The sequence below is a fragment of the Salvelinus alpinus genome, chromosome 17, assembly GCF_045679555.1.
Source record: "Salvelinus alpinus chromosome 17, SLU_Salpinus.1, whole genome shotgun sequence".
In the NCBI taxonomy this organism is placed as follows: domain Eukaryota; kingdom Metazoa; phylum Chordata; class Actinopteri; order Salmoniformes; family Salmonidae; genus Salvelinus; species Salvelinus alpinus.
Genome location: NC_092102.1, coordinates 16,923,960 through 16,951,032, shown reverse-complemented (window position 1 = coordinate 16,951,032; position 27,073 = coordinate 16,923,960). Strand labels below are relative to the sequence as shown.

Sequence of the window (27,073 nt, the reverse complement as noted above, 5' to 3'; positions counted from 1 at the left end):
CCCTTGCTCAGAGAGCCAAACATTTGTATATGCTTTGAATAATATTGTTTCCCCACATGCAATATTGCAGTGAATTTCTATAGACATTTCAAAAAGGATAAAACAACTCAAGCCAAATTGTGTAATTCTAAATGATTACAGCTGCAGCAGTACTGAGGCATATCTCCTTTTTAATAAGCCACTTCAATCTCACATTTAATTTCCATTAATAAACACAAAAGATCTGACTATTGCAATCAGTGTTTCACTATGTTCCACCCATACCTTAGCCTCAATTTAAAATAAGTTGCTACTCTACAACATAATGGCTCGACAGACGAATCAGAGGATCCATTGGTGGGGTGAGACATTAAATAATTTATAGCTTTAATCTGTTCACTGAGGTGTGTGGTCTATGAGAGTAATTATACATGCAAGGAGAAATTATATCTGAATATATTTAACTGCATTAGGAGTCATCTGATGAACAATTGAGATTGCCTGCTCATTTCCAACAATAGAGGGCAAGTTGGTGTCACAGTATTCAAATCACCATAGCGCCCATGTGCTCTTTCTCCATTTGACATCAAATGTCAGTCGCCTGTTATAAAACCTATTTGATGGGTGGTGAAGGGTGGTGGTAATTGATGGACTTGATTGCTTGAAAAACAATTGATTCATTGTGTAAAATGTCTATGAATTTAGCAGGCAATTATTTGTATAGCTGTGAAATAAGAGAGCAAAAGGAAATGTTTAATTGCTATGAAGAACACAGTCACTCCCAACCACACGTTGGTCTATGCATATATTGTTAATCTATTTCAGGAGACATACAGGAGATTCGTGCAAACTTAAAATGAACACAGGCTGGTAGCAAATGTTAAGTCTTTATTTCAGTTGGTAAAAAAGATGCAGGTATCATTTGTCTCACTGTCATCCTTTTAACATGAAACACTAATCATTTTCTTGTCTTCATTTTTTTGGTGTCTTTTACATGTGAGACATCCTTGTTTCCAACCTGTCTAAATGTGTTGGGTTCATGTACAGAATCTGAGCCTAAACTGGTGATTTAACATTTATTAAAGTGCTTTTCTGTTCTATCATTGCAACACAAAACATTTTTACATAGCAATATACTGTACAGTTCAGTAAATGTGTTAACATGTGTCTGGCTACCTGTTTAAAAAACTGCATATTTATGCAGGTATCATTGGAGTTAAAAATTACAATTTACCCATTACTTTGTCTTTGAAATAATACAACTGAAACTTGACATATCATACAAATAAATAGTAGTCATAGCCATAGCTATTGCATGCAAACATCAGCAATTGTGTTTCAAGCATTAATACATTTCATTACTGGTGATGCATTTGAGCAGGGTGCAAAGGTATAAGTTGGTGTATTATTTAACATTTTAGGGTTTAGTCTAGCCAGTGTGTCCATGTCATCTTCAATTAAATGTTTTCAATCATTATGCATACTACACAATGCTACTGGAAATATGGTTGAAATATCTGACCCGTGATTTAAAAATCAATAACAAAACATTTAGCAAAAATGAACAACTCTTACTCTTTGTCCATTTCCACATATTGTGAATGGTTCTCAGGGGATTTGCTGTGAGTTTTACTCAAATGGAGTTTAACCGCATGGTTACTAGCAAATGTCCTACAGCACAGCTTACATTTGAACTTAGCGTCAACGTCCTCCTCAGTGACTAGCGTCTCTGTTGCCCGGAAACTGAGAGCCTTAGACAGTTCTGGCTTCTCTACCTTCGTCTGATGTTCGATAGGCAGTTCGCACATATCTTTGATTTGGAACCCTAGGTGTGATTCCAGGTGGGAGATGAAGGCTGGTGGTGTCCTGAACTGGGAAGCACAGTCATTGCAGTAGAAGATCGGATGGCCAGTGTCCATGCTCTTCAGAAACTTGGTTCCCCCTGTTTTCCTAAGTTGGTATTTCACATTGGCCAACCAATGGCTGATGGTTGTCATGGACAGTCCAGTAAACTTGGAGATGTGCATTCGTTCCTGAGGACCAAGATCTGAGAGTAAGTACTTGCCCTCAGAAGTCAGAAAGAGGCTGGAGGCGAACTGGGCTTGGAGGATGAGAAGATGCCGGGGGTTCCAGTTCGACTGCCTTCCCTTACGCTTGTGAACCGAGTATACCTCAGCCGACACATCCTCAAAGCGTCTCACGTCTGTTTCCAGTTTCATGGTGGGTATCCTCGATGGCATGGATGATTTTGGTGTGGTGGCTTTAGGAAGAACCTTGACCATGTCAGCAATGTCAGACAGAGCGTGTTTCTGTGGCATTGGAGCAGATGGCCGTAGATGTGATGAACTTGGCTTGTTAGGTTTATATTTTGTCAGGTCTATTGGCTGATCATTGCCAGTAAACAGAAAGGCATTGTTAACTCTGTTCCTAGCAGGAGTAGCCTGCACCACTGCTGGTTTCTCCATACTCCGGTTGAGTTCAGCGAATATAGATTGAGAGCAAGCAGAGAGTTGACTGTTTTCAGATCTTGAATTGGTGGGCTTATTTGCTTTACCCAAATGATTGTTCAGAACTGACTGCAGTGCACTTAGAGGGTTTATGCACAGTATTTCTGGGGTGTCATTGACAAGCTCTGAAGTAGCGCTTCGTCCATTGCTGGCAGGAGGGCTTGGTGTCTTGCCTCTGTCTGAGAAATCTGGGCTCAACTTCCCTTTGATCGCATCACTCCCTTCATTCAGACAGTCTGCTTCAAGCTTTGAAGATGTAGAGAAATTGTCCTGACAATCGCTGTCATCATTCTCCACCAGATCAAACTTAATATTCTGACTTTCTTTACCATCGCTAATGCCAACCTTTTCTTTTTTGATGTCCGCATTTTGATGCTGTTGCTGTCCCTTCTGAGTTTCAACTCCCACAGCACCCTGAAGAAACTTCCCCTTTGGGGCGATCGATCTGAGCTTGTGGTTGAATGTCTGCTTTAGCTGAATAGGGGGAGACGCTGAGAAGGGATTGCTGCTCTTGATGATCCCAGAGAGTTGATAGGCAGCATGGATACTGGGGTAGGCACTCCAACTGGGGGTCCCAGTCTGAGCCTTGTTGATTGCAGAGGCCACTGTGTTGGCTAAAGACTTGAGGATATCCCCTCCTCCACCTGATGATCCCTGCTGCTCTAGATCCTCCTCGCGGAGATATGGATATTTAAATGCCCCTTCCCCTGCCTTTTGATCCTTACTCTCATCCTTGTCATCCTTCACTTGACTTTCTTCAATTTTGTCCAATGTGCCTTCCCTCTGGTTATCTTTCTCACTGTCCCCTGGGGAAGCAGTTATTGGAGACACTTTATCACCTTCAGTTTCATTAGCAAGAGGCTCAGCTAATACCTGCATCTTCTCTATAACCAAGGGATCCAGAGCTAACTGTTTCCCCTTCTTAGAGGCTGAGTTTGTAACTTTTATGAAATGTCCAGTGACCATCATATGAGTGGTGAGCTGTTGCAGGGTATCATGTGAGCTCCCACACTCCATGCATTTCAGAATCTGAGACTTGCATGTCTCAAACTGCCAAGTGTAGCTAGCCCCATTCTGATAACCATAACGATTACTGTTAGCATTTGAAATAGCCGCGGACCGTTGGGCCTCGCTGTAACCAGCTAACCCTGTGGTAGAATCAGGAGAACAAGGTCTATTGGCTTCGTAGGCCCGTTTCTTTGCTGGTGGCAGTAATTTGGGTGAGAGTACTGGGATTGGTTCTTTCAAAGGCACTTTTTGGTAATGCTTTGTTTTTATCATATGGACACTCAAGTCCTGAAGGGATTCAAAAGAATGGCCACAGAACATACATTTCAGAACTTTCTGTGCATCGTCTTTCCCTTCCATGTCTTGCAAATTTCTTTTTCTTGATTTGGAGGACGTGGAGGCATTGCTCGGTTTGCCGTGGTTGTTGTCCTGGTAATGTCCGCTCTTGTTCATGTGCACTGTTAAATCCACAATAGAGTCGTAGGCAGCACTGCAGTCCTTACACTTGAATCGACTTGCTCCTGTGAACCCCGTCCCACCTGCTTTGCTGCTCTGTCTGTAGAGGTGGACTGAGCTGAAGAGGTTGGGTTTGTACACAGGCCTTGGGGATTGTGTTTGCTGGAAGGTTTTGGAGAGTGCATCCTGGTGCCAGTCAAATTCACTCTTGGTGCTCCCATTGGTGCTGTCACAGTTGGCTTTGCTGGGTGTTTTGCCAATTTTCAAGTCCATCCCAATCCCTGTCCAGTAGGAATCTGAGAGAAAGTTAGCATACGCAGCCCTCATTCTCTCCAGACTGCTGTGCATGTCATCCTTGTGTTTTGAACCACTGCTCTCCTCGACTTTCTGACTTTCAGGTGGTGAGGCCATTTTGAAGTCTGAGAGCGAGAGTCTATCGCTGGCGTCGCTAAGGCGTGACTCCAACTCGGCCTCTTGATTGGAAAGGACACTGACGGGGGAATTCTGGTTGCTGTAGCTGTTACTGCTTTTGTTGTCCATCTCTTTGTCCTCTGAGGCCTTGGGACTCGTCTTCTCAAAACCCTCTTCTTCAGTTGGAGTGTCATTCTCTCTGTCATCCTCAGGGATGGTCTCTTGCATGATGCCATCTTCATCAGGCTCATATACTAACAGAGAGGGAGAGAGAAGAGATTCAATTTAGTGACCATTTCTTATTACTCTGTACAAGTCTGCTAATAATAGTAAGAAATCGCCATTGGGAGAAGGAAATGATTTGCCTTGCAATCATTACAGGGCATTTGAAATAGTTCCAATGTAAAACATGCAAGCTATTTTTGAAAAACTGGAAAATCCACACAATGCTGCACAATGCAGGCCAGAGCTACTTGAGAGGATCAACGATATGGACGGACATAATGCCTGTACTAACAAACTGCTGGTGGTCAAACAGCTCCTTGTGATTCACGGCGGGCCATTGACTTAGTGCTGTGTCAAAGGTTTCCCTGCCTCATGTTGAGATGTTTACAACAATCGTTTGACCAATGACTGACAAAATGCAATTGATTTCTCCTGGGGTTTTACTAAGTGTTTTTGCAAATGGCCTATTCCAAAGTGATGAGTGTCTCCAAACTGCAATGAAAAAATGTAAGCTTTCTCTCTTGGATAATATTTTGCCATGCGTGGATCTACCAGATTGTGTTGCAGCAAATTACACAGACATAGATAGTCTAATATCCCACAAGTGTTCTATTAATACATTAAAAAGCTTGAGCCTTGCAAAATGAGAGGGGTTTACTTCAATTTCATATTTTTTGGGGCTAAAATATATAATTTCTCCATTTAAGTGGTCACAGAGTGTCTGTAACAAAGTACTTCATTTGTGTTGACAGACAAATGTAAACGCTTTATGCTAAATAAAACCGAAATATGGCTAATTATTAACAAATTATATTGTTAATCACAGCAAAGAAACAGTAATATGTTTGAAAATGGATTTACTTAGTATAACTAGATCATTATCTACAATACTGAGAGATTACTGGCAACCTGTCACTTCGTTATATTGCCCTTGACAGTCTCGTAAACAGCAATTATCTATTTCATTATTCACCTGTTCGTTCACACTCATAGGGCACAAATGCTATTACATCAATTAAGTGATAATTAAACAACAGTATTTTTAAATCAGTAACCATCATCTAATTTGTATTACTTGTGATACAGCATATTAGGATATTTTGATGAGGTTGGTGGATATGTTAGTCAAAAGGTAATATCAGCAAAACTATAATCAACACAATACAATCAAAATATTCTCTGTTGATTAAGTTGCCTCTTAAATGTTGCCAATCCACAATATGGATACACAGAACACATCAACAGCAGTCACAACACTTTCGAAGAGACATCTTACAGTATATGCAGTTTGTCAGCTTTGTCATATATACTGAACAAAAATATAAACGCAACATGTAAAGTGTTGGTCCCATGTTTCATGAGGTGAAATAAAAGATCCCAGAAATTTTCCATACGCACACAAAAAATGTGTTTATATCCCTGTTAGTGAGCATTTCTCCTTTGCCAACATAATCTACCCACCTGTCAGATGTGGCATATCAAGAAGCTGAACAAACTGCATGATCATTACACAGGTGCACCTTGTGCTGGGGACAATAAAAGGCCACTCTAAAATGTGCAGTTTTGTCACATAAAACAATGCCACAGATGTCTCAAGTTTTCAGGGAGCGTGCAATTGGCATCCTGACTGCAGGAATGTCCACCAGAGCTGTTTCCAGATACTTGAATGTTAATTTCTCTACCATAAACTGCCACCAACACTATTTTAGAGAATTTATCAGTACCTCCAACCAGCCTCACAACTACAGACCATGTGTAACCAGTCCAGGCCAGGACCTCCACATCCAGCTTCCTCACCTGCGGGATCGTCTGAGACCAGCCACCCGGACAGCTGATGAAACTGAGGAGTATTTCTGTCTGTAATAAAGCCCTTTTGTAGGGAAAAACTAATTCTAATTGGCTGGCCTGGCTCCCCAGTGGGCGGGCCTTGCAAGTGGGTGCAAGGCCCGCCCGTGGCTGAGCCCCTGCCCAGTCATGTGAAATCAATAGATTAGCGTCTAATTTATTTATTTAAATTGAACTGTTGCATGTTGTGTTTATATTTTTGTTCAGTATATAATCCGTTATGTCCTCTTCGAATTCATGTTTGAAAATGTGCATTTTGGGAGAAGTTATGGCAGATGTGCTTTTAGTTAAGTATAAATAGGACACAATGGCCTTGTCCAGGCACTTATGCATTTCATGTGGGTAATATTTTTTATTTTGAGTTAGGGGCACTCTATGGAGTGGAATGTTGAATGTAAGTAGCACTCAGTACACTGGGTCGGCCCATAGAATGTAGAATGTCATCCTCCTTCGCATTCTGAAAATAAGCCTTTTCTATCAATATTTCACAAGTGCCGCAGGAGAAACCCTGGAGGTGAACTCCTTGCCAGCTAATGGATGAAGATGGAGATGGGACTCAGCCTTTCAAAACAAACATGCAGAATGGGGCCTTTGTGAACAAGGAGCCATGCAGCACACCAGAGGTTCCCCAATGCGCTGTGACCCTGATCTACCGCAGGAGAGATTTCTGGATTGGCCAACCGAGATCGTTGATGGTCTCAAAAACACCCTCTTCCCCCTCTTCCAGGGTGAAGAGGGAGTGAGTTTTGCCAGAGTACAGAGACATGTTTTATTGATAGTTTTATATATAGTTTTCAGTGAAAAACGAGAATACTATCGGCTATGACAAGCTTCTAGTTTATGTCTTCTCTTTTGAAAGTCTTGAGAGAGACTATGGACAGAAGTCAATGTAGCATAGCTTTTTTCCCAAGTTCAAATTATTGTAGAACCTTTTATTTCTGTCTTCCATAACTGAACATTGACTGATAAAATGTGCATTATCAAGTCAAGTTTCAAGGAGGTTGTCAAGCATGGTCCTATGGACAATCAATGGAGTAATGATGCCCTACCGTATAACTAAGTTTCCCACGACAAACGTGCATGTTCATGATTCTGTAAAATATCCATCCATATGTAACATTTACATTTGAATGATTATTTGAGGCGGTAATACAGTATACTGGTGACATATTGCAGATATAGCTAAACTGATTTTCTTCTTCATGGGATACTTTATGGAAATAGCAAGCTCTTATAACTAATTAATGGTTTAGGAATTAGCATGAATAAATATTTAACTAAGAGACACTCCGCAATCATACAGCAATGGAGCATGCGGACACACATCCAATAAATTGTTATTTCATGGCAATTAGATGATACGATTTACCATGTTCAAGTAGCTTTATCTACCCTGCCATAGAGCACTATGAAATCCAGTATTGCTATACAAACAAAAAGTTAATCAAGATAATGTAATTTTATTTTTGATTGGTGTTGACTAAATGCACACATTATGATACAGATTATCACCTGCAGTTTATTAAATAATAATTATACAAAAAATGTTTCCCCAATAAATGGTTTGACTGAGAAGACTGACAGGCATATATCCACAGAAATTGCCATATAACATTAGCATAATCACTCATTATACTATGGATATATTTCCAGATGACATTGACACAATTAACAGCAATTCCTGCCATTTTGCCCCTTAGATCAGAAGCTCTATACATCTAAAGGCACCATTAAACTTTGGCAGGGGTCACTCCACCCACACGTCTACTTCCACTACGCACACTATTCACCACTCCAGTTTGCCAACCCTTGGTTGATGCCAAGGAGCATGACTCTTCAATGCAAGATCAAATGCAAGGGCAGAGACATTGTGTAAGCTAGGGCCAGTCTACAAGACCTCATCTCTGACATGAAGAGAATACATGTGTAGCAATAGAACATTGGAATATCCTACACTAGCAATAGATTGTCAACATAATTCCTGTAGTTATAGAATTATAACTGTCAAAATACCAGACGTAATACTACAAGTACATTTTATGATAATTTTTATGACTTTTATTCATTATTCCTAAACTTCAAACTAAGCCTACTGACCAAATGTTGTGACTTTAGTATGTTAAAGGCAGCATTCAGTTCAACTAGGCTTACAAAATAAGAGGGCTGGCACGCCAGGAGTGAGATTTAGCATGTCATAAACCCCTGTAAAGCCTCCAATCTGTGTCACTACAAATGTATATCTTCAGACAGGAGTATGCAGAGGTGAAAAAACCTAGGGTGTCCATCATAAATCAGCTACTTGAAGTGATAATAACACTAATCCGTTTGAACAAACTCCTGGCACAACAAGGCCTGAATATCCAGGAGTGGCAGCCGGTTTGGGAGTCAAGTGCAATTTTACTCAATGTTGAGAGCACAGCTAACTGAATGGGCAGTGGTAGTAGTAGTATAATAAATCATGTTCTCATACTTACAGGAATTATTTGTTTTCTGTTAAAGCTATACTGAATGGACAACAATACTAAACATTTTCAAATGTACCACTAAATCCTTACGTTTTTCCTTCAATCTACTCTCAACACAGGACAATCAGAGTGCAGAAATGTGTCAGTATGTTTCCCCAGTAACAGTATTCAATGTCCACTATTAGCCTGCTATTAACTTTTGTAATGGCAAAGATATCAACATTTATCCCATGGAAGGTCAACATTTCCCTTATTAAAGTGACAAGGCAATGTGAGTGAGCAGCCTGAGGGGGTTAGCTAATGGACAGCTTGCTTGTAATACCCTGCGATACTCTGAATATCCCAGGAAATACTATCTCACAGAAGATTGGGTAATTCATATCTGCAAGTGCCAGGTCTGCATGTCTGTGCCACTTTCCCCAACTGGTCTCCGGTTGTCTCAAGCTACAGTTTTCCCTGCTCGCAAATCAATATCTCTTTTTACTTCTCATTGATTGCCTGGCGGTGGACTGACCTAAGCAGGACTGTTATGACATTTCTAGATTTCCCCCTGTCCTTGGAACAATCAATTACACGCACATTGCAATCAAAACCTCTTTGCAAAATGAACCTGTTCCGTGACATTTTCATCTCCCGGATTTATGCCATGCTAGAAAAGAAAAACGTAAAGAAGAAAAAAAACACAGCAGGCCCGTCCGTCTACGGTGTCCCACATAAGAACGTAGCTTCTACATGTTAACAAAGCAGGTCAGGCAAGCGAAGCAATCCACAGATATCTCTCAGCCTGCTAGAGTCCAATCTTCACCCCAACCTCTGGAAGATATATGTTGTCGATATACTCGTAAATGAGCCTTCTAATTTGCTGTCACCATAGATTTTTACTATATTTTTTATTTATTTATTTATTTCACCTTTATTTAACCAGGTAGGCAAGTTGAGAACACGTTCTCATTTACAATTGCGACCTGGCCAAGATAAAGCAAAGCAGTTCGACACATACAACAACACAGAGTTACACATGGAGTAAAACAAACATACAGTCAATAATACAGTAGAAAAATAAGTCTATATACAATGTGAGCAAGTGAGGTGAGATAAGGGAGGTAAAGGCAAAAAAAAAGCCATGGTGGCGAAGTAAATACAATATAGCAAGTAAAACACTGGAATGGTTGATTTGCAGTGGAAGAATGTGCAAAGTAGAGATAGAAATAATGGGGTGCAAAGGAGCAAAATAAATAAATACAGTAGGGAAAGAGGTAGTTGTTTGGGCTAAATTATAGATGGGCTATGTACAGGTGCAGTAATCTATGAGCTGCTCTGACAGCTGGTGCTTAAAGCTAGTGAGGGAGATAAGTGTTTCCAGTTTCAGAGATTTTTGTAGTTCGTTCCAGTCATTGGCAGCAGAGAACTGGAAGGAGAGGCGGCCAAAGGAAGAATTGGTTTTGGGGGTGACCAGAGAGGTATACCTGCCTATATGATTAAAGTAAGTAAGGTATGTTGTAGGTTACTTTTCAGAATCCTATAGAGCTGGAGGGCTCAGAAGTTTGGAGGGAGACACACTACTCAAAACGAGTCTGTGGGGGGCCAAACACACTGTACTTTAATCTTGATCAAAGATCTACTAAAACTATACTTTTGTTGTTGACGTCATACTGTCTGCAAGATGGCTACGCACTTACCAGGGTTTCCGTTAGGAAAATGTGGCGCCGGACATTTACCACAGCACTTTAATTTACCGGACTTTTGAGAAATGTACTAGACCCATATGTATTGGGTGCGTAACCTGATTATGGCGTCCACCCACGGTGCTCAGAATGACACAAATCACATTTAGAATATGGTCATTCATATTAACAGAACATGCAAGTTGATGATGCAACGATGTGAGGTCTTTCTTACCGAATTCTGATGCTCACTTTGAAGGTGTTAGAATGACTGTCCAGATTTACTTTTCCTCAGCCAACAAGACACGAAACGAACAGCAAAATCAGCCTATGTCAGTCTACTATCCCCCATAGTAGAAACGTTTACCTATTCTATTGGTCAGCTTGTCCGAAAGATATAGCCTGTTCCAAACAGACTTTGAGACAGTTGTGGGACGATAGATCCCAAATTCATACAACCAGTAGGCCTAGGCAACATAAAGAGTCTGATGCAACAAATCAGAACATTTAGCATAAAATGTTGATAAACTATTAGTTCTTCATATTACAAGCGAAGCAACGTGCGCAAAGCAGTAGGCTACACGCGAATATTCGTTCAATAATGTAATTACTGGGAAAACCCTGTTGTCAAAAGCGCATTGCACATGCAAGCGGTTTCATGTGACAGAGATAAAAATATCTGTTATATATTCAGAGAGAGGAGAGATCTAATATGCAACAACTAACTAGCATTGGTTGCTAATATGACTAGGATTGTGCCTTTGGCTACTGGACAATGAAAGAAAGTTGATATGAAATCATTTCCTCCATGGATATGATTTTGGCTAGGCTACTTTGAAGCAAGGTAAGACATGCCTCATAATATGTGGTGAAACATTCAGGTTTCAAACAATTAAATATGTTTTCAAAATGCATACTGCATCCAGCTCATTGCAAAGTGGTGTGTAATGTACTAAAGAAGCTTGTCTTCTACTGCCTATGCATTTGATGTTTAAGATACTGTAGCAGCAGCTCTTGTGCTGTCCGGCTAACGGAAACCCTGACACTTACAAGGTTAGTCATCATTTTGTACAGTATTAACTTCTGCTGGATGCACAAGGCAATCATAAAACTATCTGAGCCCAACATGCCAGAGATGTAATATTTGACAGAGATGTCAGTTAGGTAAAGTCAGGTGTTACAGTACGCTGTTTATCAAGATCAATCTGAGAGCAGGATACATGGCTGACATTGCATGAGTTCATTCTTAACTGATCACATACCGTAACATTGTTGTAAAGCAGTGAACTCTGTAAATACTTTCCTTCATTGTTTCAAGTCAAGATAGAAGACAAATACTCCCTCAAGTGAAGGATACTGTCTATAAAATAAGGAAATAATAATTGAACTTACAGTAAGTTATTGTCTCTTATTAATTATTACTGGAAGGTAATACGAAATATATAAAAAACACTTATCTTTATTATTTAATTGTGAATTCAGTAGGCCTAAATAACTTTTATGACCTTTCTCACCACCTAGCCTAATGTGTTAAGCGTTTCCTCATGACCCCAGCTGGTTTATATAGTGAGATACAATACGTCAACCCCACAGTCATAGATATACCCAGAACAACACTGTTATGTTACCAACAACCATAAGATGCAGTCATACAGTGGTTTAAATGCTGTAAAAGGAGTTTAAAAACCTATCTACCTTTCCACAAAGTGGTTATGTTAAGATCTCTCTGAGGGTACTGCCGCAGTGCAAAACCATACGACTCAGAGATTAGTGTTAATTTTTGTATGCATGAAAGGGATGTTACTTAAAGCGCATTACCTACTTCACTAAACAGGGGCTATTCATGCAGATAAATGCCTTGCTTTCATACACCCGCACATTAAATATTTAATAGTCTAATATACTCAAATAGAGAACCTTACCATTTCAAACCAGACAACATGGACAATGTGAAGAAAGGCAGACTGTGAATTTTGCTTAAGGCAGCATGATGTACTGGGAAGGACTCATACCCAGATTAATATGATAGGATCACAGATATGACACCATATCCTACCATCTGGCTGTTCATTTGGGCAAAAGTGATCACAATAATTATGGCAATTAATCAAAGAATGTTTTTTTTCACAAACCAACATTCTGTTCATTAATGACGGTAAAAACTACTTGAAAACGTGACTCTACAACCTTGATAGCAGCCTCTTTTATAATGTCTATAACACATCACAACCCTAACATGCTGACCGCACTGCTCGCGTCGCGTTCGCGAGCGTTTCAAAATAAATGTACACATACATGTTATTCAATCATTGCACCCACACCGCTCGTGCGCGTCAACGAGCGTCTGCGTGGCCAGGTGCTAAAATAGAACGCGCTGCAAGTCCCGCCTCTCCCATCTCCTCATTGGTTTTTAGGAACATATTCCCACGTGAGTGATTGAAAGATGAACTGAGGTCCACACTCCATTGCAGTTGGTGGTGGTAATGCACCTTAAAGTTCGTTGCCAACTGCAATATAAAGTCCAAAAAAGAAGGAGGAAAGATTACTAGAAACAAACTCGGTTTACCCCTTTATCTGTGGATTAATTGTCGGAGTAGAGGCCCTTGTGCATTTCAGGTAAAATAACAACCCAATGTTTAGATCTCAGGAAATATTGGCTAGCATCAGCAAGCTAGCTAGCTAGCTAAATTGCCATAAATGTTTAATGTTTTTTCGACCTGTCCCCAAATTAATATAATTGGTTCAGAGTTCGGTTTGATATTTCAACCTGCGTGTACTGATCGCGTCTGGTGTTGGCGGACAAAATCAACATGCATGCTATGGCACACGCGGACGCACGCGAGCGTTCTGGTCAGCATGTAAGACGGCTGTGTTACAATGCTGTAAGAGAAAAATAGTAGCAAGATTTTATTTGGAGATTTTATCTTTTAGATTTTGGGATTTTCATGTTACAAAATACAAATGCTCGTATTTGCTAGTGTGTCCCTGTCTCTCCATCGATATTAATCACAATTCTTACTTAGTCACATCAAGCTGTGGCTGCCATCCTACAGTAGCTCCAGGAGTCCCGTCCCTCCCTCCATGATGTCACTGAGCGACGCTGCTCTTTTTGATGCCTGGCTGCTAGAAGCTTCTGCTCCAAGACGCATCACTCGGCCCGCTGCCTAATTGGAAGTGAGCGGCGGGAGAGCATCCCAATCTGCACTCCAGCACCTAAGTCATCATTTTGAGCGTGCCACGGTGCTACCGCCAGCCGCCATGCCGCCTGCCTGCCACCGCCACACAGGCAGTACTATTGCTTCATGTTGCATCTCACCAGAAGAGGGGGGCCACCTTTTCAGGGCTCTCAGGTTTTACACCCCTTCCCAAAAAACATGGATGGAACCACGTGAATATTGCCTCAATGGCAGTGGCACTGCTCTCCAAGTTCAAGGATTTTAGTTTCTGGCAAATGCTAAATATCCTTTCTTAGAAAAAAGAAAACTACATTTAATTATGAACAGAACAAAAATGTCAACATAAACTCAGCAAAAAAAGAAACGTCCCTTTTTCAGGACCCTGTCTTTCAAAGATAATTCGTAAAAATCTTCACAGATCTTCATTGTAAAGGGTTTAAACACTGTTTCCCATGCTTGTTGAATGAACCAAAAACAATTAATGAACATGCACCTGTGGAACGGTTGTTAAAACACTAACAGCTTAGACGGTAGGCAATTAAGGTCACAGTTATGAAAACTTAGGACATTAAAGAGACCTTTCTACTGACTCTGAAAAACACCAAAAGAAAGATGCCCAGGGTCGCTGCTCATCTGCGTGAACGTGCCTTAGGCATGCTGCAAGGAAGCATGAGGACTGCAGATGTGGCCAGGGCAATACATTGCAATGTCCGTACTGTGAGACGCCTAAGTCAGCGCTACAGGGAGACAGGACGGACAGCTGATTGTCCTCGCAGTGGCAGACCACATGTAACAACACCTGCACAGGATCGGTACATACAAACATCACACCTGCGGGACAGGTACAGGATGGCAATAACAACTGCCCGAGTTACATCAGGAACGCACAATCCCTCCATCAGTGCTCAGACTGTCTCTGAGAGAGGCCGGACTGACGGCTTGTAGGCCTGTTGTAAGGCAGGTCCTCACCAGACATCACCGGCAACAACGTCGCCTATGGGCACAAACCCACCGTCTCTGGACCAGAAAGGACTGGCAAAAAAGTGCTCTTCACTGACGAATCGCGGTTTTGTCTCACCAGGGGTGATGGTCGGATTCGCGATTATCGTCGATGGAATGAGCGTTACACCGAGGCCTGTACTCTGGAGCGGGATCGATTTGGAGGTGGAGGGTCCGTCATGGTCTGGGGCGCTGTGTTACAGCATCATCAGACTGAGCTTGTTGTCATTGCATGCAATCTCAACTCTGTGCGTTACAGGGAAGACATCCTCCTCCCTCATGTGGTACCCTTCCTGCAGGCTCATCCTGTCATGACCCTCCAGCATGACAATGCCACCAGCGATACTGCTCGTTCTGTGTGTGATTTCCTGCAAGACAGGAATGTCAGTGTTCTGCCATGGCCAGCGAAGAGTCCGGATCTCAATCCCATTGAGCACGTCTGGGACCTGTTGGGTCGGAGGGTGAGGGCTAGGGCCATTCCCACCAGAAATGTCCGGGAACTTGCGGATGCCTTGGTGGAAGAGTGGGGTAACATCTCACAGCAAGGACTGGCAAATCTGGTGCAGTCCACGAGGAGGAGATGCACTGCAGTACTTAATGCAGCTGGTGGCCACACAAGATACTGACTGTTACTTTTGATTTCAACCCCCCCTTTGTTCAGGGACACATTATTCAATTTCTGTTAGTCACATGTCTGTGGAACTTGTTCAGTTTATGTTTCAGTTGCTGAATCTTGTTATGTTCATACAAATATTTACACATGTTAAGTTTGCTGAAAATAAACGCAGTTGACAGTGAGAGGACGTTTCTTTTTTTGCTGAGTTTAATTATTAAACTGCATTTAAATTGACTTAAAAAACAACTAAATTTGTATTTGAGAAAGGGAGAGAGCTGCTGCCCAGTCCAGCCCAGTGCTGCAGCTTTCTACTTTCTCTGTCACTTGGTTTTTGAAGAGCTTGTGACATGGCTCTCCAGGAGCGACATGATGAGGTCTGATGGTTCCTTTCTGCAGAATAGCAGTTTACCCCTCATTCACCCTTATCAGAGAGAGAACCCATCATCTTAATGTACGCCACTCATCCAACCCTCGCATATTGGAGCTGACCAGTCAAGCAAACAGGGAGGAACTAATAAAAGACCATCTTGCTTCGGTTCAAATTTCCCTGATTGAATGTCAGTCAGGAATGTTTGCGTGGCTTGGCAGGCAGGCAAGCAGGGTAGGGGAAAGTGGGCCATCGTTTAAAGGACCACTGCCTCGTACAGATTAGGCCTTTGTTCAAAGCTTTTATGAGCCACTGGCTGATAGGAGGAGGATGTGACAATCTATTCTACACTTGTCTGATTGGACTGGGAGTTTATGATGCCCAGCAGTTCTACCACATACAAACTCATTAAAAGGTCCACAATAATTTAACCAGGTCATTTGATTGCATATGTCTTTTTATATATGTGGATATATTTTCATTCTACACAGAGGAGTTGGTTTGAATCCTTTTGGAATATGTTCCAAAATGAAATCAATTCAATTATATTTTGTCAATTTCTATATGATGTGTATAGTGATACAGTGTGTTTTCTCAATAACATATATCATATCAGAGAGTATTCAACATGTGATAATACAATACCAAATAAAAAGGCCGGTGTTGGTTCATCTCACTCCAGACATACAATGCATTCGGAAAGTATTCAGACCCCTTGACTTTTTCCACATTTTGTTACGTTACAGCCTTATTCTAAAATGTTTCAAATTCGGGGGTTTTCTCATCAATTTACACACAATACACCATATTAACAAAGCAAAGAATTTTTGAAATGTTTGCAAATGTATTTATTTTTAATTAAAAATGTATATCACATTTACATAAATATTCAGACCCTTTACTCAGTACTTTGTTGAAGCACCTTTGGCAGCGATTACAGCCTCAAGTCTTCTTGGGTATGACGCTACAATCTTGGCAGACCTGTATTTGGGAAGTTTCTTCCATTTTTCTCCGCAGATCTTCTCAAGCTCTGTCAGGTTGGAATGGGAGCTATTTTCAGGTCTCTCCAGAGATGTTTGATCGGGTTCAAGTCTGGGCTCTGGCTGGGCCACTCAAGGACATTCAGAGACTTGTCCCGAAGCCACTCCTGTGTTGTCTTGGCTGTGTGCTTAGGGTCGTTGTCCTGCTGGAAGAAGAACCTTCACCCCAGTCTGAGGACCTGAGCGCTCTGGAGCAGGTTTTCATCAAGGATCTCTCTCTACTTTGCTCTGTTCATCTTTCCCTCGATCCTGACTAGTCTCCCAGTCCCTGCTGCTGAAAAACATCCCCACAGCATGATGCTGCCACCACCATGCTTCACCGTAGGGATGGTGCCAGGTTTCATCCAGACGTGACACTTGGCATTCATGCCAAAGAGTTTAATCTTGGCTTCATCAGACCAGAGAATCTTGTTTCTCATTGTCTGAGAGCCCTTTAGGTGCCTTTTGGCAAACTCCAAGCGGGCTGTAATGTGCCTTTTACTGAGGAGTGGCTTCAGTCTGGCCATTCGACAATAAAGTCCTGATTGGTGGAGTACTACAAAGATAGTTGTTCTTCTGGAAGGTTCTCCCATCTCTACAGAGGAACTCTGGAGCTCTGTCAGAGTGACCATCGGGTTTTTGGTCACCTCCCTGACCAAGGCCCTTCTCCCCCGATTGCTCAGTTTGGCCGTGCGGCCAACTTTTTCCATTTAAGAATGATGGAGGCCACTGTGTTCTTGGGGACCTTCAGTGCTACAGATATTTTTTGGTACCCTTACCCAGATCTGTGCCTTGACACAATCCTGTCTCGGAGCTCTACGGACAATTCCTTCGACCTGATGGCTTGGTTTTTGCTCTGACATGCACTGTCAACTGTGGGACCTTTATATAGACAGGTGTGTGCCTTTCCAAATCATGTCCACAGGTGGACTCCAATCAAGTTGTAGAAACATCTCAAGGTTGATCAATGGGAACAGGATGCACCTGAGCTCAATTTCAAGTCTCGTAGCAAAGGGTCTGAATACTTATGTAAATCAGGTATTTCTGTTATTATGTTTAAAACATTTGCAAAAAAATTGAAAAGCCTGTTTTCGCTTTGTCATTATGTGGTATTGTGTGTAGAATGATGAGGATTTTTTATTTTATTTAATCAATTTTAGAATAAGGCTGTAACTTAACTAAATGTGGAAAAAGTGAGGGGATTTGAATACTTTCCGAATGGACTGTAGGACACTCGCTGTTACATTTCCTCTTCTCCCTGAGATAAGTCACAGTCACAGTTACAGCATCATGAACTTTACATGAGCCAAAAAACTGGCCATCAACAACAGCAGACCTCAGTCAAGGTCAAGCCTAGCCTGATGAATCTGATACTGCAGCTGCCTGGACAAGAGTGCGTATTCTATTAAAACAATCTGCATTTCACTAACTCTCCCTCCCTTCTCTGACTCTCTATGGATCCTTCATTATATTCTGGATGGGATCCAACCTAGGCATTCCCTTATACAAGCAGTTTTCAGCAAAGGGAGGCATTTTTTTATATTTTTTTATATTCTAAATTCATTAATAGTGGATTGTTTTTAATGAAGGGAAAAAGTGTCAATGAGGCTACACAGTAAATTTGCAACAGAAGCGTGGTACTGTCAGATGGTTTCTTGTGGGACCAAAGGCTGTTTCATGGCAAGCGTAAAGGGGAGAAGCAGACCCGCCAAACCTGCAGCAGCTCTGGGGGACGAGACGAGCTAAAAGGTAAGAAAGGCAGAAATGCTTCAGAAACACTCAGCCTCCCTCCCGTTCATTTTAAAGGCAAATTTGTTGTCAAATGTCCTCTTGCAAAATGATTAGGGCCTGCTGTTTTTCTGAAAAGCGTAAACTTTGGGATTTGCCTGGCGCTGCATTGTCACTTTGACAGCCCATTCTGAGAACAATGGCTGCCCAAATAGTGAAATGTGTTGGCACCCAATCACTGAAAGTTTCCTCTCAATACAGGCTGGCTTCTTTCTGCTGTTTGTGGATATTCGGGAGCATTGATATCTAGATGTTGATTAGAATGAAAAAAGAAATACGCCAGTGAATTGAAGCTCCCTGAGGAGGCACATCAGCTATTGTTGAGAGATTGACAGTCACTCCATTGAGTCAATGTTTCAGTTCATAAAAACCTATTTCTATAGGAGCTGCTTAAAGAGTACATTGTTGGAGTGTACGCCTCGGTTTGTAAATCAGTAACATTTAAAGTAAAGCAATATCATTTAGTGGTAGGGGCCTACCACTAAAACTGTTTTCACTACAAAAAAAACTGTACATACCATAACCTTGTAACCCTGGCTACATTATTTTAGGATGATATTATTTTAGGTTGTTTGATTTCTAGAGTTCAGTAATATTTGTATGTAACCGAGTGAGAAAAAAAATCGCTTATAGTTTAGATGTGAGCAGTGGAACTAACAGCCAAATACATATGGAAAATCTGAGTAGGCTACGTTTATTATTACATGCATATAGAGGTGTTCCAATAATATTTCCATTGCAAAGTTAGTAAACCTACAACAACACAAATGTTGTCTTTGCGCTATATCCTCATTTACTCTGAGCTTCTCAGCAGTGACATTTCTGTGGTGTTCAACCGTAATGGAGGAGGAGGAGGAGGAGGAGGAGGAGCTGCCTGCCTGCCTGCCTGACGAGTGCAGGGCCTTTTTTATTCATTGGTTAATTTATTGAAAAGAAGGTAGGCGGATGGACGAGGCAGTGGAACGGAACCGATACCCCGTGTGGCTGTAGCTTTTGAACTGAGGAAGAGGGAGGGAGGGAGGAAGGAAAAGGAGGGATGGAAGGAGGAGAAAAAATAAGGTTGAGAGGAAGGCGGAGACCAGAGCAACAGAGGAACGTTAATGGAAATGAGTGACAGGCTTTCAGGATGATTTACAACGGGTGGCGCGCCGGCAGAGCCGGAACTTGATGGATGATCCTGAAAGACGGAGACGAACCATAAATCATGTCTTTGAATCATTGACAGAGATAAAGGAGAAGGAGGAGAAGCGATGGCATTGACGTTCATTCTTCCAATAATGTACATTGACGAGTTACACTACGGAGCCTTAATTAAAAAGTGAACACGGCGGGTCCTCTCTCTCCCCCTCTCCTTCCCCTCCCTCGTTCTACTCCTCTATCCTCCCTTCTTCCCTCTCTCTCTCTCTCTCTGTGGCGATATCAATGGTAATTAAAGATGTAGTAGCATCCCTGTCCCCTCTCCCTGCTCCTGTCCCGTATAGCCGCTTCCTCCGGCTTCCCAAAGCACAGCGGACAGATTAGATAAGTGCACTGCTTAAAGATAATGTCACTCCTCAACAATATCAAGGAGGTCCTACTCCATTTGTTTTCACGTGTGCAAACAGACCCGGCAACACACACTGAGAAAAAAATACAGCGGACCTACACACCTACACAGTGATAATAGCGTGGAGGTACACACTAACATTTTATTTGTCACATGCGCCGAATACAACAAGGTGTAGACCTTATAGTGAAATGCCTACTTACAAGCCCTTAAAAAACGGCATTGTTGGTTAAGTAAGAAAACAGTTGCAATTTAAAATAAATAAATAACACAATAGAATAACAATAACGAGGTCATCTATGTACAGGGGGTACCGAGTCAATGTGCGGGGGTACAGGTTAGTCGAGGTGATTGAGGTAATATGTACATGTAGGTAGGGGTAAAGTGACTATGCATAGACAATAAACAGCGAGTAACAGCAGCGTTATAAAGGGTGTGAATGCAAATAGTCTGGATAGCCACTCGATTAACTGTTCAGCAGTCTTATGGCTTGGGGGTAGAAGATATTAAGGAGCCTTTTAGACCTATACTTGGCACTCCGGTACCGCTTGCCGTGCGGTAGCAGAGAGAACAGTCTATGACTTGGGTGGCTGAATTTTTAGGGCCTTCCTCTGACACCGCCTGGTATAGAGGTCCCGGGTGGCATGACGTATTTGGGGAAAAAAGCTGATTTAATAGAGTAATAAACGTCAGTTCAGTCTTTGACCACAGGGATTGGCTCAATGGAAGAAAACAAAGCTAGAAGAACCCTGGAGTAGCAGTGAGGCTGAATGAGTGCCATTCCACATCAGCTGAGCTCTGTTAAAGTGTACACAATGGAGCACCGAGGTGAAAGTAATCCTAAACATCTGTCGTATGTGTCCTACAAGCGCACACTGTTTGTTCAAGTTTTAGGAAAGGTATTAGCAAGCCGAGGAAAGAGAGGGACATATCAATTCATTCACTAGTTTCAGGGATTCAGAATGCAGACAACATCTGCTGTGCGTTGTGTCACTGCTCAGGCAAACAAAATGGAGATGACTACTCTAGTAATGCTAACACTTAGATTTTTGGAAGATTAACAGCAAAGGGATTCTCTACATCTCTGTTTGTTTATGGATGCTTTAACACACTGTGACATCAAGTAGTGCCCCGGGGCATTACCATGTGGGTTGTTGCGTGTGCGCGGCCTACATGGTGATTATGTAGCAGGCCTGGTGGACTGTCCTAAGTGTCCTATATTCGATGGGGGCAGTTGGGATGTATACTGGGTGTGGGGATATTCACCGATGTTGCCGAAGGACAGACAAAGCACTCTCACTCCAGCTGGGAAAATCTATTTTGGCAGGCTAAAATGGAAATGAAGACACAATGGCCATCTAGAGTTGAAAAGCTGTGACAGTAGAAGTCATATTGGTGACTACTGTGAATATAGTATACACAAGCTCACATGCACATTGACACACACAGCTTTTCAAACACAGTAGTAATCATTTTCAGGTGGGATTTGACATTGTATATCAATCATGTTTGATCCAACAACGGAATCAAGAGAGTTTGATGGACAACAGAAGTAATTGCTTGTCATTCATCTGTTTCAGTTTTCCTTTCTCTGTTTTCTTATTGTAGTCCCAGCTCATATTCTTTTTTTTTTCAAATTCAAGCCACTGAGGGAGATCTCAGAAGTCAAACAAATAGCATATCTCCTACAAATAAAAATAATAATGTACCGTATGTCATAACACTGGTGGTATGCGTATTCTGTACAGAGAAAACAAGCACATCAAAGAAGTGCTGTCCAGTTGAATGAATGAAAGAGCTTAACGAACCTCTGTGAGTGTTGGAGCAGTCATTACTTGACTCTGTGACTCTGGGCACTGTGATCTTAAATGGTCTTAAAAGATGATCCATACAGTAATGAAGCCAGTTCTCCTGTTGGCTCCCAGCCCAAAGTGGAACATAATCAAAGTGAAGTCACAGGGGATAATACTGTAGCCCTGACTACTAAACCACAATGTTTCTTCCTTGTCATATTTATCTTACAATTTACAAAAATGTCTGTTTCGATAAAGCATCCTGAATACTTGTATTCAATGTATCCTGAATAATATTGTTTGCACTCAAAGAGGCAAAATCATATTCAACGAGCCCTACCCACCAGCAGGCTGAACTGAAGTCTACTGCGTCTGTGCAAATGCAGCATGTAATGGCTAAGGCCCACCCTGTCCCTCTTCCTGACTCCTCTGCTCAGCTCAGACCACCCTGCTCGCTGCGTGGCTGTGGCTGGAGCTGCACGTGACAGGATGATGCTGCTCAGTCCTTGGACCCATCGCATTGTTTTTCCTGGACCGTGGTTAAAGCAAATAGCAGCTTAAGGGCCCCGGCACTCACAGTAAAAACCAAATACCCGTGGAGTCATTCATCAAAGCGTCAGACAACCTCCCCCACCTACAGTACCTCCCACCCCCCAAGACATGGCTATCTCCCCCCACTCTGGGTTTTAACTAGGACTCCAAATAATTCCAGAAATGACAAATGATACTTATAGCTCTTGCCTGTGCTGAATCAATAAGCATGCAGAACAACTATCCATCTTGAGAGGTATTGACAGCAGCGGCTTGACCAACATTGGTGGAGAAGCTCTTGGTGGCTTTATGCAAGAGTAGGATGCGGCGGGAGAGAGACAGTACACACAGTAGATGAATAATATTATACAGTTCAAAATCCAGCCTTTATGAACCCATTTAAAAAATGGCAGCCGCCTCGAGATAGAAGGATGTAAAACAGTAAAACCTCACAATGCAACGTGAAGGAGAACAGGCCATGTCCTCTATCCTCCCACTAAACAAGGACGACTATCCATCCATTTGTGGAAATAATGTGACCCGCTGAACTGGGACAGGGGTTATTTTGACAGGAGCACCTGCACGTGTTTACATGGCAGTTTGTAACTGGGCTATGAGCTGATGGGCACTGATAGGGCCCCTCTTCTCTCCTCTCTGGGGGTGTCAGGCCTGTATCAGAGCAGCAGCTGACAGATAGCACTTCAGCCCAGCTTTAGCTGCAGCTCCCCTTGAGGGCCTGTGATTGATGACTAGCACTGCCACCTAGATCCATTTTCTGCTCCAATCTGACTCTTCTACCCCAGGTAGCCTAGCTGGTGGATACCCTACACAATCTGTTATTTTTAATTCCCTTTTCTCTTCTCCCGAAATTCAAGGGTTGTTTTAGTGAGAGTTTACAAACACAGTCACTGGAAAACATCTAGGTTAAACAAATTATTTAAACTCAAAGCTTGCTAGTGAATCTTGATCTTAAACATCATTTAGAACTGCAGGATGTTCAGAACAATAATACCATTAGTACTGAAAATGTTTGGACCCCAGACCCCTGCAGGTCTAAAGGCATTTAAGAACACTTAGCTTAGCCATCTGGTAGACAATTACACAGGAACAAACACTCCGCCTCAGCAAATAAGGCTTGGGTCATCAATCACAGAGGATAGCCAGAAGTTCAGCTGCTATTCCTCTAATGATTTAATAACCCCATGAACTGAAGTCCTCTTTTCTACTCTCTACAACAAGGTTTCACTCAACTGACGAGCGACACAAAAATAAACCATCGCGTCCAATTGGTGGGGGTTCGATTCTGAAAGAAAGCTGTATTTTAGAGTTTAATTTTCAAATTGTGATATCAGCTATCCGTAACAAATGTGAATAGCTATAATTTAAAAACAAAACAATTTGTTTTAAGACACAGCAACTATAATGAGTATGCCAGTGAAATGCAGCATTATCATTATCTTAATGTGCAACAGGCAACAAAGATAAAAATGGAACTTAAATTGTAGCACAGGGTTATAAGTCAAGGAATTTCAAGCATTCATTGTTTTCCCGTTTCAAGCAGTTTACTTAATTAACATTTGGCCCATGCTTTTTAATTGCAATCATGGTTCCCTAAGGGATTCATAAGGGGGCTGTGCAGTAATTGCGAACGTTTATATGAGTTGGTGACACATTCTCAACTCTCCATGGTGAATTTTCAGAGTAGAAAACAGATAGACCAGCAGGTTGATTAGTCATGCCTGTCTACGGAACATCAATACACTAGATGACAGAAAGAAGATGCTCTGTGTTTCCATTCCTTCCACTGTAGTAGTGCTATGTTAATACTGTTAGGATACTTACAGTTCATATACAGTATGTCACTGTAGCACTATAGGGAAGTTGGATGATGGTTTGATGCTGTGAAGGCTGTGGCTAAAGGCTGAACAAACCCTGTAAACCACCTATACATGTTTTATGCAAGGAGGGTGTTTCTGAGCTAATAAGAATTCATTGGGTTGTTTCTGGGTTGTGGCCCAGGCCTGCATGGAGACAGTAGAATAAGTAGGCCAGCACCACACTACAGTCTCTAGTCTAGCTCTCCTCTCCTCTGGTACACGTGTCACCTGCTTGCCTGCCTGCCCATGTGGCCCAGTTGAGACGTGACTTGAGCAGGTCTGGCAAGAACCAAATGTTTTCATTTACCTCAGGGGCAGCTACACTCTCCTTCAGCAGGAAGTGGCAGCCTTACATGTCAAGATACCGGCCCCAGACTCTACTGCTACCTGAAAAGGTTGTGCACTCTGAGTTGGGTTTAGAAGACTCCCCGACACACCTCTGCACTCAGTGAGAGTGAAGGTTGTGAAGGGAGCGACGATGTCTGTCTACAGTGGCTAGGAACCTGGTCTGATGTTTGTGTGTCTGATAAACAGTATGAAGTAAACCCAGGAAGTTAATGGTACAATTGGACATTAAATACAGGTATATTATGCCTTTTCATAGAACCTAGATTCTAATACTGTATGTAACAACATAGTGAAAACTGAACATATGTTCAATCAATTGCACATTCAAAGTATGATCAGGTTTGCTTATGTGTTCACCAGATTTGATGGATCTCTATTCAGCTGGGCAGCAGGGGATGGAGGTACTTTATAAACTAAGCTCAACACATTTATTTCTAGCTGAGGACTTGGTGACAGCACATTTAAAATTGTGATCTCCATATGAGAGACAGTTAACACTGCTGACAGTTGAACGGCTCTGAGCGTGCAATTTCCTATAGGCCTACAGTATGTTCTCGTCACTTTTCATTGGACGGCGACAGAGTATCACTTCCTGATAAAACCTTTAGTTGGACCAATAAACTTAGATTTGATTTTGGGGGAAATAAGATGAACAAAGATTGCATTCCACATTCCAGTAAACCCACAAAAACCAATAAAGTGGTGGTTAAGGGTGTTTTCTTGATGGGGTGGACACAAGAGGAGGGTTGGGGGTTGGGAGGCTGGGTCTGTCTATAGAAACCAGATTCATGATGTACTTAGTTTTGTGTGTGTGTTCACAGGTTTCAGGGATTTACAGTCAATTAGAGCAGCAGGGGTAAAAAGGGGAAGGAAAGGAGGTATTTCTCTGAGAATAAGTTAAGGCTTGACACATTTATTTCTGCTACTGCAGCTGAAGACTTGGTGACAGCGCATCAGAAAAGATTTTGTGTGATCCCCATATTCAAAACGTGAGAAACGGTAAATGCTGGAGACAGCTGGAAAAATATTCCAAAAGAGATCAAAATGCCTGCAGCTCCTCATTTTACAGTTGGTAGTGTGTTTTGATTGTTTTGAGTATGTAATGATTATTCAATGTTTGATTGATTATTCAAACAAAACCTACCACAGAAACCACTGGATATCAAAACAGTTGACAGATATCAGTTAAAATAAAAAAAACATTTCATAATAATACCGGTAGCTCTATTTTATAACTAATCAGAATTCAACACACCTGAACGTTTTCACACCCGACAAGGTACTGCTATTAGCCCCTTCAAATGTTATGTAATTATAAGCAGATGTTAGAAAATGATTAGGATACCAAGATCATGCTAGATTGCCAACCCAACAAGTACTGCAATGTTCAGTTATGGATCTACCAGCAGGTTGAAAAATCCTACTGCTAACGATATGTCACAAGCCTTCTGTCTCCATTGAGATATGAAAACTCTTAAATCTTCTTTCTTGAGACATTGAGTGATTGAGCCAACCAGTGCAACAGGGCACAAAGTAACATCTAGGAGAGGTACTACTCATATCCCCCTTTGAAAAACTCCAGCGTTTAATGATCCCCCACTAAGGAGAATCCACACACCTCCGAAAGAATTCAAAATCTCTTTTCCCACAGCCTCTTTCAGCCTTTATGATAAATGACACCCGTCATTCCGCCGTTGCCAAACAGCACAGAGGGGAATTGAACTGATATATGATTCACAAGAACAGGAAATAAACTCTCCCTTTCTCTATTGCTGCGTCTCTTGCCAAGTAGGACGGACCTGGACAGTGTCAATGCTCAGTCTGAAAGCTCAGCTGAAGGACTGAGGCACTGACTAAACCTAAAAAGGAATAGACAACAGTATCAAAACCTGACCTCTACCCTTTCTCAAAGACTTGAGCTGTTACTAACTGATGATGAAAGATGGGTCATTGTTTAAAAAAAGAAAAACCTAACAAAAGAATGTATGAGAACAAGCTGAGGAAAAGACAGGGGAAAAAATCAAGCTGGCTTGAGCAACCTAAAGTACGTCATTATAAAATAAATGTAAAAAAACATTTGAGAAAGAGCAACCTCCTCCTGCCCTCAATTACTATAAAGCAAGTCAGGCTAATTACCGCTCCTTGATTATCTCAGATTCCTGTGTGAGTGAGAGAGAGAGAGAGAGAGAGAGAGAGAGAGAGAGAGAGAGAGAGAGAGAGAGAGAGAGAGAGAGAGAGAGAGAGAGAGAGAGAGAGAGAGAGAGAGAGAGAGAGAGAGAGAGAGAGAGAGAGAGAGAGAGAACGAGGGATAGTCCTATTTGAAATTGAAAGTTAGCAGGGCACACAACAAACTGTATTGATATCTTATAGTATGTGTGAGGCTAGGTGAAGAAACATTTATCACATGATCTACTAAACGTTTTTATTATGTTTCTCCACTACATCCATGGTAA

At 41.8% G+C, this 27,073-nt stretch overlaps 1 protein-coding gene across 1 annotated transcript in view; it reads right to left on the bottom strand.

The window, feature by feature from the left end:
- Positions 1 to 852: 852 nt before the first annotated feature.
- The window catches only part of LOC139542326 (teashirt homolog 2-like), a 45,262-nt gene continuing 19,041 nt past the window's right edge, over positions 853 to 27,073 (bottom strand). Inside the window, exon 2 of the mRNA XM_071347604.1 lies at positions 853 to 4,615. Coding sequence (XP_071203705.1) covers positions 1,551 to 4,615 — 3,065 coding nt within the window. The 3' untranslated portion in view covers positions 853 to 1,550. The remainder of the gene's footprint in view (positions 4,616 to 27,073) is intronic.